The 15196-nt window shown below is 33.5% G+C and overlaps 1 protein-coding gene across 1 annotated transcript; it reads right to left on the bottom strand.

Moving 5' to 3' along the window:
• Positions 1-4542: 4542 nt before the first annotated feature.
• On the bottom strand, positions 4543-8889 carry LOC110848663. Its single transcript, XM_022095928.2, has 3 exons — positions 8205-8889; positions 7163-7333; positions 4543-5413 (listed from the first exon to the last, which is right to left on the bottom strand). Exons 1-3 carry the CDS (start codon positions 8468-8470, stop codon positions 5071-5073), a joined length of 780 nt encoding a protein of 259 aa, XP_021951620.1. The 5' UTR covers positions 8471-8889; the 3' UTR covers positions 4543-5070.
• Between the last annotated feature and the right edge of the window lie 6307 nt (positions 8890-15196).

Genomic DNA, 15196 nt, shown 5'->3' with positions numbered 1-15196 from the left:
TACTTTTATGCAGTAGCCGCGGAAGAACAATGTCCCAACGGTTATTCGATGTCCGCATCGTCTGTTATATAAACCCGGCCCTCCTCAATCGTACAATGTTAATGTCCCCAGATGTCCTCACGGCTTCCGAGGCCACTGGTAAAAGTTAGAGGATACAATCCCCCCTGTTAACTTTTAACTCCACTAACCTTCCGCGGTAGGGACGTTGTCCAAAATCATCACGATGGCGATGATAGCGACCACGACGTGGCGTAGTTTTGACGAGATTTTCATCTTCCTAGACTGATGTTTCCCTTCCGGTTTGAAAATAGGGTCGTGTTCCGGGTGGGTGCAGGATAAGATGACCACCTCGAGCAGAGGACAAGCAAGGTCACAAGGCACAAAAAAATACGAGACTGGGACAGAAAGCAGTACTGTTCGCCTTGAAAATTTGAGAAATTTATTTATTTTTATACTTTTTCTGAGGTGAGGAAAGTAAGAAGGGCTACCCTCACGACAGAAAAGCACATGGTTACGGCGAAGCCAAAGTATGCTTTCAAGACCCTAAAATTTCCTAAAATTTCCAGCTCGACCGGTTGCATTTATTGAAAAATTCTTGAAACAAAAAAATCGGACCATTAGAAAATTTAGTGTAATAGTATTTTCAATTTTCTTTTTGCAAAAACTCTAGTATGGTGGAAAGGGCGATCCTGTCATTCGGACCTGTTTCCACAGAAGGAACCCATTTTATGAACGGGAAGCTCAAAAATTGGTCCAAATCGCGGAACGGTGCGGTGAAAGTGAGTTATCCGTCGCTTATCAACTAACTTATGTATCTAACCCCGTCTTATCTTTCAGGAAAGGCAATCTGTCGCCAAAATTGTCTCTCTACAAGTTTAAAAGAGATTGTTCGCTGCAAGCTCAGGACGCGCTTCTGTGGGCAATCAACGAGGGCGATGAGGCGCTAACGATGACACGGACCGGGGACAAGATTCTGTTCGAAGGCGACGCCAAGGTCGACGTTACGGACACCCTTCCCGCCAAAATTCCCGACGCTCTTCCCGCCAACGTTACCGACGCCATTCCCGCCAAAGTTCTCGACGCCCTCCTCTTCGTATGGTATCACGGATGGGATACCTTTTAATTGAAGTTTAAGTAATTACGCCTCCACAGAATATAGATTCTACCAGAAGAATCGATCTTATGTATTCGAGTGACGCTTATGGAAGAACGGGGAGAGCCAACCAAATAACTCGGTGTACATTTGGCCCACCTGGGGGAGGTGCCTACGCATCATCATCATCGCCACATCTCCTGGCATCAAAAAATGATGATGGAAGCACATAGGTGGCGGTGGCACCCCCATTTGTGCACCAGAACACACCGTCGTAGAGCATCAAATTTGTGGAGACGCAGCTCAGAATTGTGTGTTCTGGTGCACAAATCGGGGTGCCACCGCCACCTATGTGCTTTCATCATCATTTTTTGATGCCAGGAGATGTGGTGACGATGATGATGCGGAGGTGCCATCCCCCAGGTGGGTCAAATGTACACCGAGTTATTTGGTTGGCTCTCCCGTTCCTCCATAAGCGTCACTCGAATACATAAGATCGATTCTTCTGGTAGAATCTATATTCTATGTTACGCCTCTAAATCATATTTAAACTAAATATTAATTTCCCACAATTTATAAAGAGAGGCTACAATTTACTCCTAACAATCTTTCTCCCCATTGATCCAATCATGTTACAAATTTGTACACAATATAAATTTTGCACCGTTTCCAAAAGTAATAAATTGTCTCTTTAAACATTTACAAATCTGAATTTTTCCCTGATTAATAACCACATCGGGTAGACAAATAAGTCGGGATTTCCGTGTCGATTCAGTAGCCTGCCCCACTGCCAAAAAAGTAGCGTCAGGCGAAGAAGCTGACGCCGGTGAGCAGGGTGACGCTGTCCACGACGAGTCTGGTGGACGAACCATTCTTGATCTTGTCCTCAAGGTCGGGCGTGTTGCAAAAGTCCGTTTGGCAGTAGCACTCGTTGCCCTTGCAGGAATTCATGGTTGGATAAGGGAGCACGCTGTCTGGAACAGGGCCACACACGCTGCCAAGTCTCTTATTCACCGCACAGAATGGATCTACAGAGAGAAATCAGGATTAGAGAAGACTTCAAAATTTATTTTAAGAACTACTGAAGTCATTCTGAAGAGACATATTTTCGAATTTTTGGATTCACGCTATAATTCGAATATTTATAGAATTTTCAAAAAACCGAGGTTTTGGCTGAAAAAATGTTTTAAAATTCGCGCCTCGCGCTCAAACTAACGCGTTAGGAAAAATGAAAAAATACGGGTATGCTTATTTTTTGTGGTGAACAAAATAAAATTGGTTCCCAACCAGATCTGAGTTGTACACGTAAAAGACTTGCATTGTGAGTGTGAATGAAGATCTTTTTTGAACAGGTATGCAGCCACGTGGATTGTTACTGATTGGAAATTATTCGACACGTGACCAGATTGAAAGAGACTTTTAAAATTTACATTATGGTAAATTTTAAAAGTCTCAACTAATCTGGGTTACGGCACTTGTCGCAAAATCTAAAATTTTACATTTTCCAACAACCCGGCCTGATTTTGAATTCAAGTCCATCATTTCATAATCAATAGTACCAAAAAAGTTACTTTTAAAGTTGGATGGACATTTCGCCCGGCTTCTTTCGTCGTGCTTATTCGCGGCGAAGTCCTTGTCAGCTTCAACGAATACTGGTACTCCTCCAAATCGATTTTCTTGGCATTCGAATCACCAGCTTGGTTAAAATTTGGTCCCACACAAATGTAGCAGTGCAATCCTAAACAAGCAAATGATGCAAATTACGAGTTGCAATTATCAATGTTCGCGGAACAGAGGACAATGTCGCCACAGTTATTCGATGTCCGCATCATCTCCCCATGTTATATAAACCCTTCCCTATCCTACAATGTATTATTTATTATTAACATAAACATTGATAAACTATGAAATACACTTAGTTGGCTTGGAAAGTAGAGGAAAAACCCGATGTTGGTGGGTTGGGAAAACCTTTACTTGATCCGGATAGGCGTCCGAGATCACCATTCGGCCCCTTACATGATTTTTGTAAATAAAACGACCTATCATTTAAAATATAAAATAATTCTTCTAATCCTCGTTGACTGGGGACAGCTCCCTACAATGTTAATGTCCCCACGGCTTCCGCGGCCACTGATTGTAAAAATTAGAGCATATTTTTAACTTTTTCTCCCCACTAACTAACCTTCCGTGGAAGGGATGCGGTCCAAAATCATCACGACGGCAATGATAGCGACCACGACGTGGAGCAATTTTGACGAGATTGTCATCTTCCTTGATGTTTCCCTTGCAGTTCGAGGCGACAGCGTCGTGGTTGTCAAGATTTTAAGACACTGACGAAGTTGACCAACTCGAGCAGACGACAAACAAGGTCTCAAGGCGCTAAAAAATACGAGACTGGGACAGAAAACGGTACTGTTGGGTTGAAAAGTTGGGAGATGACACTTAAATTTATTTTTGTTTACACTTTTTCCACACTTTTCAAACTGGTCGTTCTGGAAGATATGTTGGCAGGGAAATTTATTTCATAACTTGTAAAAGCTGTGAGGCGACTTGTAAAGCCATTTTTTTCTTGAAAACCATGTGTGTGAATTTGTTTGAGTTGCAAATATTTGCAAAATTGATATTATGCTTTCTGGTATTGCAAAGTTTCGCATCCTGGTAAAATTTGAAACAAAGAATGTGCTTTCGCAATAACATCGACAGAGGAAATTTACTCGGATATTTGTAACAAAAACAACTTGCAAAATTTTACAAAGATTTTTTTTAACATAACGCACGAATTTATTCTAATTAATCAACTTAAATCATAAATTACATATCATTTTTATAAAAATATTAAGATCTCGAGAAAATTTGCATATTTTGGCCGTCATGGGTAGGAACTATAAGCCAGTCTCCGATCATCTTCTTCTTGCCTCTCAAAATGTTATATACAATTTTTGGTTATTTAGGACAGTTTTATAATTCATAAATTTTTTACAAAGATTAATTACGAAGGAATAATCTGTCTCGCAAAGTACCCAAATCTGTTGTAAATTTCCAAGGCGTGTCCTTGCGTTTTACACACGTCCAGAATTGCATCCTTGTAAAATCAGTGTGAATTACTTACGGGAAGAAAGGTGCACGTGATGCAGCAACATGTGTCTCAACATCCGGTATTCCCAAACCGGAAATAAATCTGCTTGTCTGGCCGAAATCTGAATAAATGATGGTGCCCTCGACTTCTCACCCTGCAACATAAACTATCTTCCTGTCTACGAAATTCGCACCTCGTGAATCTCATTATTCGCTTAAACTTTCCCCATAAACCTTTCTCTGTTTCATATGATAAATAATATTTATCATAATCATTACGCATATTATGCGCAATGCTGTGTGATGAGAATGAAAAATGTGAAATCTTTGGAAAGATAAAATTTCACATAAATTCAAACTAATCTGAACTCTTGTTGGGTAAATAAATCGAGAAAAAATTATATTTTATTTTATTGTGTTACTTGCAAGTCGGTAGTGTTAAATTGAACGTTTATGTATAATTAGATCTACAAATGTAATATTTCAATTTCACGCAATGCTCGGTAAAATTCGTAAATTTAGAAACTTTTATGCATATTTCTGAGGAAAATTAGTTTCAAAATTTTTATAAATTTGCCCAGATCAAGGACGTCTCTTTATTTGGTAAAAGTTTGTAAAATTATTTTACACCACAAAGGTTACTGGTTTAACAGAATTACCACTGACCACGTGAAGTGTCTCATAAAAATTTTAGTAACAAAATAGGAAATGACTACAAATTCGTCATCCAGAATTTTAAAATAAATTCCCAGAGTCGAAAAACGATCAAAAATGTTTTTATTTTGATTTTGAAGATTTTGGTGATTCGTATGACATCCCCAATCCCAAATTACATAACTTATTAAAATTTTAAAATTTTAATCAGAAAATAGCAACTAAAATAACTTTGCTGCGAGCCATTTTTAATACCAGATGGATGTCACTCTCCTAAGAACCCAGACATCTAGATCATTTTCTGTGGGGGAATTTCCCCCCGAAGCCGCGTTCCCCCATCGCCCCGTAATATCGACGGAGGCGTACAGCTTGTATCCAATTTTGCGAAAAGCGCCAATTAATTGGCACAAAAGCAATTTCGCAGCAATACTTTGTTCCCCGTCCGATGTGAACCATGGATTTCCTTTCAACTTGATTTCACTGCATCCGTAATAGTCTCGCTCGTCTTGGACGCCTTTTGGCCAGGATGAGGTTACAGTGTCGCGAAAAGTATCGAGCAGCCAGGAGGAGGACGATGGGGTGTCGATCAGTCTGAAAAAATTGGACTTTAGAAAATGCTCTTAGAAATCCTTAGAAAGTAAAATAATAGTAATATTAGTATTATTTTAAGTATTATTTTTATTTTAGTATCATTTTATTATCATCGCATTGTTAGTGGCATATGCCACTAATTGTAAGAATTGAGGTCTCCCAATGTATGCTCTCCGATTTTGAGCAAACTAGTGTCAATTGATGACAAATTTAATTAGGATAACATTTGCAAAAGAAGCGATCTCCCAATAATGGGAATAACGTTTGGCAGAGATATTTGCATCCCAAGAGGAGAAAACGCGCAGTGAATTTGGAAAGTGGAAAGTTTGTAGACTTTAGGGTGCGTTTTCTCCTCTTGGGATGCAAATATCTCTGCCAAACGTTATTCCCATTATTGGGAGATCGCTTCTTTTGCAAATTTTATCCTAATTAAATTTATAATCGATCGACACTAGTTTCTCAAAATCGGAGAGCCTACGCTGGGAGACCTCTGTCATAAGTTATTTTTGTCAAAATTTATTCTCATTTTTTACTAGGTACGAAATTTATTTTGCGAAACATGAAATTCGTAAATTTACACTTTCATCCCAACAATTTATTTGATCCTGAAATATTCCGGATGACATCCTGAACATCGGCCAAATACTTTTTATGTCAGACTTACAAGCCAAATATTGCGATTTAGCAAAAATTCATTACCGAAAGACTGAAAATAGATTAACTTGATTGAGGTCAAAAGGTACCGTGATTTTAAAAAAAAGTCTTTAACTTATTTCCGTCAATTGTAGCAGTCTCTTAACGTCGAAATGAAAATCAGTTGAATATTTTTTTTATTATACTTGTAATTTAAAAATTCTATATTTTTTTATCACATTTTTACATTTTTACATTTTTACATTTTTACATTTTACATTTTTACCCATTTTGTAATAGCATACAAAAATGAACGAAATATTTTATGCTTATGCGTACCTCGAAAATGAATGAATATCGAATGGATGAGTGTCGAAATAGATGACAAAAAGTACCAGCAGGCAAAAAAAATTCGTTTTTTTTGGATGTAAAATTACGTTATAACACAAAGTTATCTTCCATATTGCATTTTAAGAAGTGGAAAATAGGAGAAATTCATTGTATACATATTTCCCAATCATAATAATTCTACACAAATTTTTTAACTTTCCAAATTGTTCTGTAAATAGCATTTAACCTACTTTAAGGCATTTATAAATCAATTTTAGGTAAAACAAATATTTGACTTGTAAGTCCGACAAAAAATATTTGACGAGTTTTCACAACATCCTCGTAAGATGGTCTGGTCTAATAAATTATCGGTGTTAACACAGGACTCAAAGACTCATTACTAAAATCGCCACGTTTTTAATCATTTCTTGCCTCTGGGAACTTATTTCAAAATTCTGGACGAAAAATTTAGTGAGTTGATTCATGGAATGGTGCTGAGTTTTTGGAGCCAGGTTCGATGAGCTCCAATTTTGCTGTAGGCTTCTTAAACTTGAGATCTCCTCATTCAAAAAGGGTCAAAATCTGAAGTGTATATTTTCAAAAAATTGGGAACTCCTTGATCTACAAATTTGTCGTGCAAAATTTTAAAATAAATTCCCACATCGGATAGTCGTTTAAAAATGTGTTATTTTTAACGATTTTGACGATCATTGAGCCAAGCGTTAATTTATTTCGAATTGATTAATTATTTAATATTTCACGAGGCATGGTGATCAGTTTACTTACCGGATTTTGTCCGTATCATTGAAACTAATGGCAAACATTTGCGCTTCCGGGTCCGGTTGTTGGTACTCAAAGAACATGGTGTCCTTGTCGTTGGATTTTTTGCTAGGGTCGAAACTTTGCAAGTGGACCCATCCCTCTCGGGCCAGGTGAAGTAGAATTGAGGACAGCAGCCTAAAGTTGTACCGTAAGAATGGAGGATGATTTATATATATTTACACTTCATAACGGATTAAAAATAAATAAATTTCCTATTTTTCTTTTCCAAAAACTGCTATTAAGATTCTATACAAAAAATTCATAACTCAAAAACATTTCTATTTAGCGAGTTTATATAGATGCCTTCACTCATCTGATAGATTTTGATTATTAATTTCTGAATATATTTGGACAGCTTAATGAAAAAGGAGAAATTTTATTTTACATACAAAAACTAGAGTTCAGAAAAATCGGGGTGAATGTATCTTGCAAAATATGTTTCTAAAAATGCCATCGAATCTTCTAAGCCAGTTACATCTTTATTTTTAAAATTTGCAAGCTTTTTAGTTTCACAAAATAATTTTCATAAAATTTTTTCTTAAAAAATCAGATTTTTTAATTATTTTAAACTACCTAATTATCTAGTAATTCAGTTATATTTGACACACTTATCCAAAACCAGAGCTTCTGGTTGTTGCAGATAGTGCCAAAAATTTGCTAAATTGTTGTATTGAAGAGCAGAAATTGTTAGAATGACTTTCAATCCCACAGATCTTTATTAAACTCTTCTAGCCGAAAACGGAACCTATTTTAAGTACTTTCTTAAATAAATTTAGGAAAATATAAGTTTTTGACTTATAAGTATGACAACAAATTTTAAAATATTATAGCGTGCAAGCAAATTTTTAAAATGAAATTCTGTTTTATGTAAAACCTGCAGTTCGCAAAAATTGTCTCCGTGTTAACTTATCCAACAATATATTTTTTCTCCAAAAAGGCAATCTTACAAGTTGCTAAATTTGCAAGGTTTGCTAAATTTATGTAAATTATTAAATTCTATTCTTACCTTCTCGCATTGACGCCATCTTCAGTTCGTCCTAGCCACGGATTTCCACTAACTTTGAATTCATACGCCCCATGGAAATCCCCCTCGCTTTGAATCCCCTTCGTCCACCCGGTCTCAATCGCCGTTCGAACGATGGGGATCAAATTTTCGGGAAAATTAGGAATCCCATTGATTCGAATACGATCCGTTTTTGAAAATTGGATTGAACAAACTTGGACAGATTGGGGGGTTACAGGTGGATAATATTTTTCGGGATATGCCATCATTTTATGTTAGGAATTGATTGCAAAGATTGGCAAAAATTGGCAAAAATTGGCAAAAATATTTAAGACGATCGACGATCGACGACAAAGTTAAACTACTTTTATGTTACAAATTAATTGAAAAAATGGCAAAAATTTGGCAAAAGTGAGAAGATCAGAGCAAACTTAATTGCTTTAATATTACAAATAAATTGCAAAAATGGCAAATATTTTGCAAAAATTAAAGTATCAGAGCAAAGTTAACTCCTTTTACGTTACTAATTAATTGCAAAATTTGGCAATAATGAGAGAATCAGAGCACAGTTAACTGTTTTAATATTACAAATTAATTGCAAAAATGGAAAAATTTTGCAAAAATATTTAACAGGATCAGAGCAAAGTTAAAATTAACTGTCCATCCAGACAACGAAATGTGTAATGTTGTCGATATTTTTTATCCAGTGTAACCACGACAACGGCGACCTTGCCTTGTAAGCACTGATATGACTCACCCTGCTAGATAATCATAGGTTGTTTGGTATAACAGGTATACATACATATGTACACAAGGTAATTTATTTCTTTGTACATAACACGGGAAAATTCATACATGCGAAATAAAGAAGTTTGCAATAAAGTTAATGTATTTGCCAATGTGGTTCGTGTCCTGTTTGAATATTTAGTTTCATAGCGTGCATGAAATTTATTCGGAAATCATAGGTTTACATGTTGTGTATAAAATTCATGAAGCAATTTATTACTGTGACCTTTGTACAGATGTAACTTTGTAAAATTAGTTTGCTAACCTTTTGCGTGATGTACTATTTACAAGGTTAGATAAGATTTGTAGATTAATTTTGGCTGGGTAAAATTTTGGAAATATATGAAAATTACAGTATTATTTACAAAGTACTGCGTAAATTGCATGCTTAAATACATGACATGTAAAGTTGCAAAGGTAAACTTGCACTTTGCACTTGACGAGTAAACCTTATCTCGGAACGGATGCACCATGTACCATTCGTACTAAATACGTTATTAATTAACCACTTTAAAATACCGTAATAAGTGAATGACGCGCATTGATTAGGACAAATTTGTGGCTCATTTCCGTCGTGCTGGACTAGAATTTATGTTTATGTTTGTAATTAAGCCACAAAAAACACGTATTTTGCTTTATGCTGAAATTTTGGCTTAAACAGACTCAAAACGCATACACGTTAAGTGACGTAATTGTAATTTATATTTTGTAATTTGACTTTTGAGGTCTGTATTAAATTTAATACTAAAGCAGGACGAAATCGTGGTTTAAAGTATTATTTAAAAAAATAAAATACAGATTTTTCATGAAAATTATTTTATGAAATTCGAAATTTGCTAACTTTCATTCGAACAATTTAGAAAGTAATGAAAAATTACAAATAAAAGGGATGAGATCGTGAAAAGAATCGAAATATTTTTTGTCAAACTTCTAAGTCAAATATTGCTATTTATCAAAATTTATTTTGAAAATGAGTAAAACTAGATTCGATGTTATTTGGATTTAAGTTTATGAAATTTGAGAAATTCTTTGACGAATTTCTTATCCTCAATTGTAACAATTTCTCAAATTTTTAACCGTTTGTATCCAACTTCCAGTTTTGGATAAGTGGGTGAAATATAACAAATTACTAGATACAAAAAATAGAATTAGTTTAAATTTTTTGTAATTTTTATTTTTCTAAATAAAACAAATCGAACAATTTTTACGAAAATTATTTTATGAAACTTGAAATTGTAAAATTTCAACTTTCACCCGAGCTACTTGGTAGGTCATGAAAAATTACAAATATAGTGAAAAACAGTCAAAATCTTTTTGTCGGACAAATACTTGAATTTTTCAAATTTTATTTCGCTAATGGTTTAAAATAGATTCGGTAGTTTGTGCGTACAAGTTTATAAAATCTGAGAAATCATTCGACCAGTTTTGGTCAACTTTGACGTTGGTAAAATGGGAAATGAAAAATTTTGTAAATTATGAAATACATTTCTAGATCCGTATCGTCTTGTTAACTCGTAAAATTTTGTCTGGTTTAATTCATCAGGTAAAAAACAACCTTTTGTTCAGCAAATATTAATTGTCTCAAACAATTAGAAAATTTTCTGAGAGGTTTTTTTTTAAATATTCTTAAATATCTGCCAGAAAACCTTTCAGATTTTTTTCCGACAATTAATATTGGCTGAACAGTAATTGTGTATAGTGCAGAAATTAGTCAATTTTAGAATCAGTATAAAAAATTCAGTATTAAAATAAAAGGTGAAATGAAAATTGGTAAACTTTGGGGTGGGTAAAATGATCCGTGAAAAATTTAGAAACACTTAAATACATTCTAGATTTGTATGGATTTTGAAGTGTGGCAAAATTTTGTCTAGTTTAATCAGCTAAGAAAAACAGCCTACTGTTCAGCCAATATTAATCGTCTCAATTCATTGGAAAACTTTCTGAGAGGTTAATTTGGTTTTTTGAAATTGAAAATACTACGAAATATCTACCAGAAAAGCTTTCAGATTTGTTCAGACTTTTAATATTGGCTGAACAGAAGTAGATACAAAAAATAAAATTAGTTCAAAATAAAAAATAAATAAAAAATAAATTCAAATTTTTTAAAAAACAAAGAACAAATTTTTAAAGAACAAATTTTGCTCAAATTATTTTTTGAAATTGAAAATTTGCAAATTTTTAAATTTGCAAAATTTTAAATTTTTCCCCTAACAATTTAAGAAACCATGAAAATTTACAAATAAAAGCGAAGATATCGTGAAAACCAGTTAAATATTTTGTTTGTTAAACTTAACAGTCCACAGTCGGAAATTTATATTTAGCAAAATTTATTTTTAAAAAAATCACTCTAGTAATTTCTTCTGGAAAATTGTAACAATTTCGAAATTTTTCAACTTTGATTCCAACAATTTTGTAGGTAATGAATAATTATGATTATAACGAGGAGATGGTGAAAATCAGTCAAAAATTTTGTTATCAGACTTACAAGTCAAATATTTTTTATTAAAGAAACCATAGTTTGAAGTAACAAAAAATAGGTAAATACAAATCCTCGAGAGTCAAAAAGTAAATTTATTCACCTAAATTGCAACAAGTTCGAAAATTTATCAATTTTGATCCAAACAATTTAGTTTGTCATAAATAATTATTGATTATAACGAAGAGATCGTGAAAATCAGTCAATTTTTTTGTCAAACTCTCACAAACCATGTAAATATTTTTATTAAATACAATTTATTCCGAAATTACTTATAGATTATTATGTAACTCGTGGAGAGTTAAGAAATCTCAAAATTTGAAAATCAGTTTACTAATTTTTTCCCCTGATTGTAGAAATTCCGCAAATTTTTCTTAAATACTAGACGCCAAAAATAAATTAATAGTAAAAAAAATTACGATTTTCATCCCAAACATTTAGGAAGTCTTGAAAAATTACAAATAAAAAACATTGTGAAAGTCAGTAAAATATTTTTGATCAGTTACATGTCGAATATGTTTATTAATCAAAATTAATTATTTATAAATAGTTTCATTCAAATAAGTGAATATGGAACTAGTGGAAAGTTAAGAAATCTAATAATTTAAAAATCAGTCCACCAAATTTCTTCCCCACAAAAGTATTACAATTTTTCAATTTTGATCCATACCTGTTCACTTTCATTCAATTGCGTGATTATGATGGTGAGCGATAGCGAATGAAAATGAATTTCCTGCGATTTGAGTGAAAATAATTCGTCGCCGTAGATCCATAAGATACCAGGACGAAAACCAGTTGGGACCATAAAATACCAGGACGAAAACTAGTTGGGACCATAAAATACCAGGTTAAAAACCAGATGGGACCATAACGTACCAAGTTTGTTTTTTTGATTTTTCAGGACAGCGTGAAAACTCGAACCACATGATTGCTGGTTGAAGGAATATATCCACGTATTCAAGTATTGCTTTTTCCACTGTTTAATGTTCCGTGTAAATTTAAATTGCATCCAAAAAATTTGAAATTTGGCATGAACATGTATGAATATATTGTTAATCATAATATGACATCAATTCCCATTCCGATCGCTATGAATTTTTCAGGAAAAATTAAAAACCACATTTTTTAAAGTCTTTGATTTTTCCTGAACAATTCATAGTGATCGGAACGAGAATTGATGTCATATTATGATTAACAATATATTCGTATATGTTTACGCCAAATTTCAAATTTTTTGGATGCAATTTAAATTTAAATTTAAATTAAATAGTGTCCAGATCGCATATATTGGCAATCTTACCACGATTTTTCCTGAGTGAGAGAAAGCAAAATCCTGCACATTTGACTAGTTTTTGAATTTTAATACCTCCAAAAATACTTGATCAATTAAAATTTGGAAAAAACTACTGTGTGCGCAATTAACAAACCAATTTTTAGCAATTAAAATTTCAGCACGCCCCAAAACAGTCTTGGTATGTTATGGTTCCAACTGGTTTTCATATTGGTACTTTATGGTCCCAACTGGTTTTCGTCTTGGTACTTTATGGATCTACGGCGACGAATTGAAAGATTCAATCATTTCAGATGAATAACTGTGAAGCCGTTGATGAATTTATAAATTAATGTTTGTAGCAATTTTTAATGCAAAAAAGTAAAAATCTCACTTATTCAATTAGAAATTAAATTAAACGAGTCTGAGGCCTGTTATGGCTGAGGAATTAAAATTAAACACATTTTTACGTAAGAAATGCATGTAAAAATGTCTTTAATTATAATGCCTCGCCCATAATTCCTATTTAAGCCGTACTTAATAATGTTTTATTTTGGTTATTTTGCATCACTGCCTATGCTTATGTATAAAGGCGTATGTATACATATGTGAGTGAGAAACCTGAATAATGAACTCTAGGAATTTGGAAATCAGTTTACCAATTTCTTCCCCTGAATTGTAACAATTCTGCAAATTTTTCCTAAAAATAGACAAAAAAATTAATAAAAATAATCAAAATTACACCTTTCATCCCAACAATTTAGGAAGTCATGAAAAATTACAAATAAAGAACATCGATAAAATATTTTTTGTGAGACTTACATGTCGAAAACTTTTATTAATAGAAATTTATTTTTAAAATGGTTTAAAATAGATGAACTTGAGGGAAGTGAAGAAATCTATTTTTTTGTAAATCAGCCCACGAATTTATTCCCCTCAATCATAATAACTATTTAGCAGGTCACGAAAAATTGCAAATATGACGAAGAGATGGCCAAAATCAGTCAAATACGTTTTTGTCAGATTTTCAAGTCAAATATTTTTATTTGCCAAAATTTATTGCTAAAATGATTTACATTAAATTTTTTTAGCTTTCACAGAAAGTTAATAAAATGTGTCAATTTAAATGTCATTTTACAACCTAATACGCTGGTATTTTTGCAACTGCAGTTGCAAAAAGGGTCGCATTTAATGGTGACCCAAAATGACTGAATGGGATACCTAAGAACTAAACCCTACGGAGGACTGAATGGCCTACCCTAACAGGTCGAAAAAAATAGCTAATAGCTGAATCTCGACCCTAAAGTTCTGATAGTTAAAAATCGTTGATTTACATCATTTTTTAGATAATTACATCTCGATTATCATTTATTAAGACCATTTCTAAGAATTGAATCTTAAATTAATAAAAAATTCAACAACAAGGGCTCGCTTGCATTTCTTTGGGCTCCCTGGTCCACGTTTTAACCCAAGAGGTACATTTTTGCAAATATCAAAGATATTAAAATCTCTGTATGCTAGTCTGGTTAAATGCTCACAAGCATGCTGTTGTTTTAAATATTTGACAATTACATAGAGGAATCAACTAATTTGATTCTTGTCCTTTTGTCTGTGCGTACGAATTACTCTAAATAAAAATAAGTAAAATTTACTCAAGTTTGAGTAAAAAAACCTACAGTGCAGACTTGATATAGCCCGAGTCAGGCGTAAATCTGTTTTCAAATTTAAATTTGTAAAACTTCGAATTCTTCAATTACGGGCCTTTAGTAACCCATATACCAAAATGTATCCACTATCACTAAATTTTTGTTAGTGCACACATTTTTTTCCCTTGGTCACCAGTATCGACGGTGACAAAAAATTTGAAACGAGTGTATATTTTTTCTTAAAACTCTCAGGATATTATCCTAGTAATATTAGACGCAATATATGTAAATTCCAGCCACGCGGGTGACTAGGTTCGTATACATTTGTTGGTGCACAGATATTTTTCTCCCTGGTCATCTTATTAGGTCGCCCAATAAGGTCCTCCAGATGAAAATTTGTCGAATTTCAATTCATATTCTTCCATTGGTAGTCATTAACAACCTATGTACCAAATTTCAGCTCGATTGGATAAGTTTTAAAAATCAGCATGGGTCACCCCCTAGGGTCCCTCGAGGGTCCCTCGATATTGCAAATTATTTTTTACATTATCTGCAAAATTGCATAAAATTCTTATAACGTTGAACTCTGTGTGAATACGGTCAATATTGATAAACAATCAAATCCAAGATTATGCCATGTCTTTAAATACGTGTGACATGATTGAAGTAGGATATTGTCAAATTATTATTTTGTTTTGTTCATACATGGGTATATTAGTTTCTCAAAATTCCATAAACTGGGTTTGCTAAATTAATTTATGTATTAGTCATAACAATTAGACCTACCAGGTAGTAAGTCATGAAACGTTACAAATAA

This window comes from Folsomia candida, unplaced genomic scaffold, assembly GCF_002217175.1.
Source record: "Folsomia candida strain VU population unplaced genomic scaffold, ASM221717v1 Fcan01_Sc004, whole genome shotgun sequence".
Classification (NCBI taxonomy): Eukaryota; Metazoa; Arthropoda; class Collembola; order Entomobryomorpha; family Isotomidae; genus Folsomia; species Folsomia candida.
Note: the sequence above shows the minus strand (reverse complement) of the source record. Positions and strands in the feature narration are given on the sequence as shown.

Bases quoted from the DNA above. Each gene is read 5' to 3' on its own strand.
- LOC110848663 (XM_022095928.2), bottom strand. From the start codon at position 8,470: ATGATGGCATATCCCGAAAAATATTATCCACCTGTAACCCCCCAATCT. The intron at 7,334-8,204 runs GTAAGAATAGAA...GTACAACTTTAG, and splicing joins GATGGCGTCAATGCGAGAAG to GCTGCTGTCCTCAATTCTAC. The intron at 5,414-7,162 runs GTAAGTAAACTG...CAATTTTTTCAG, and splicing joins AATGATACGGACAAAATCCG to ACTGATCGACACCCCATCGT.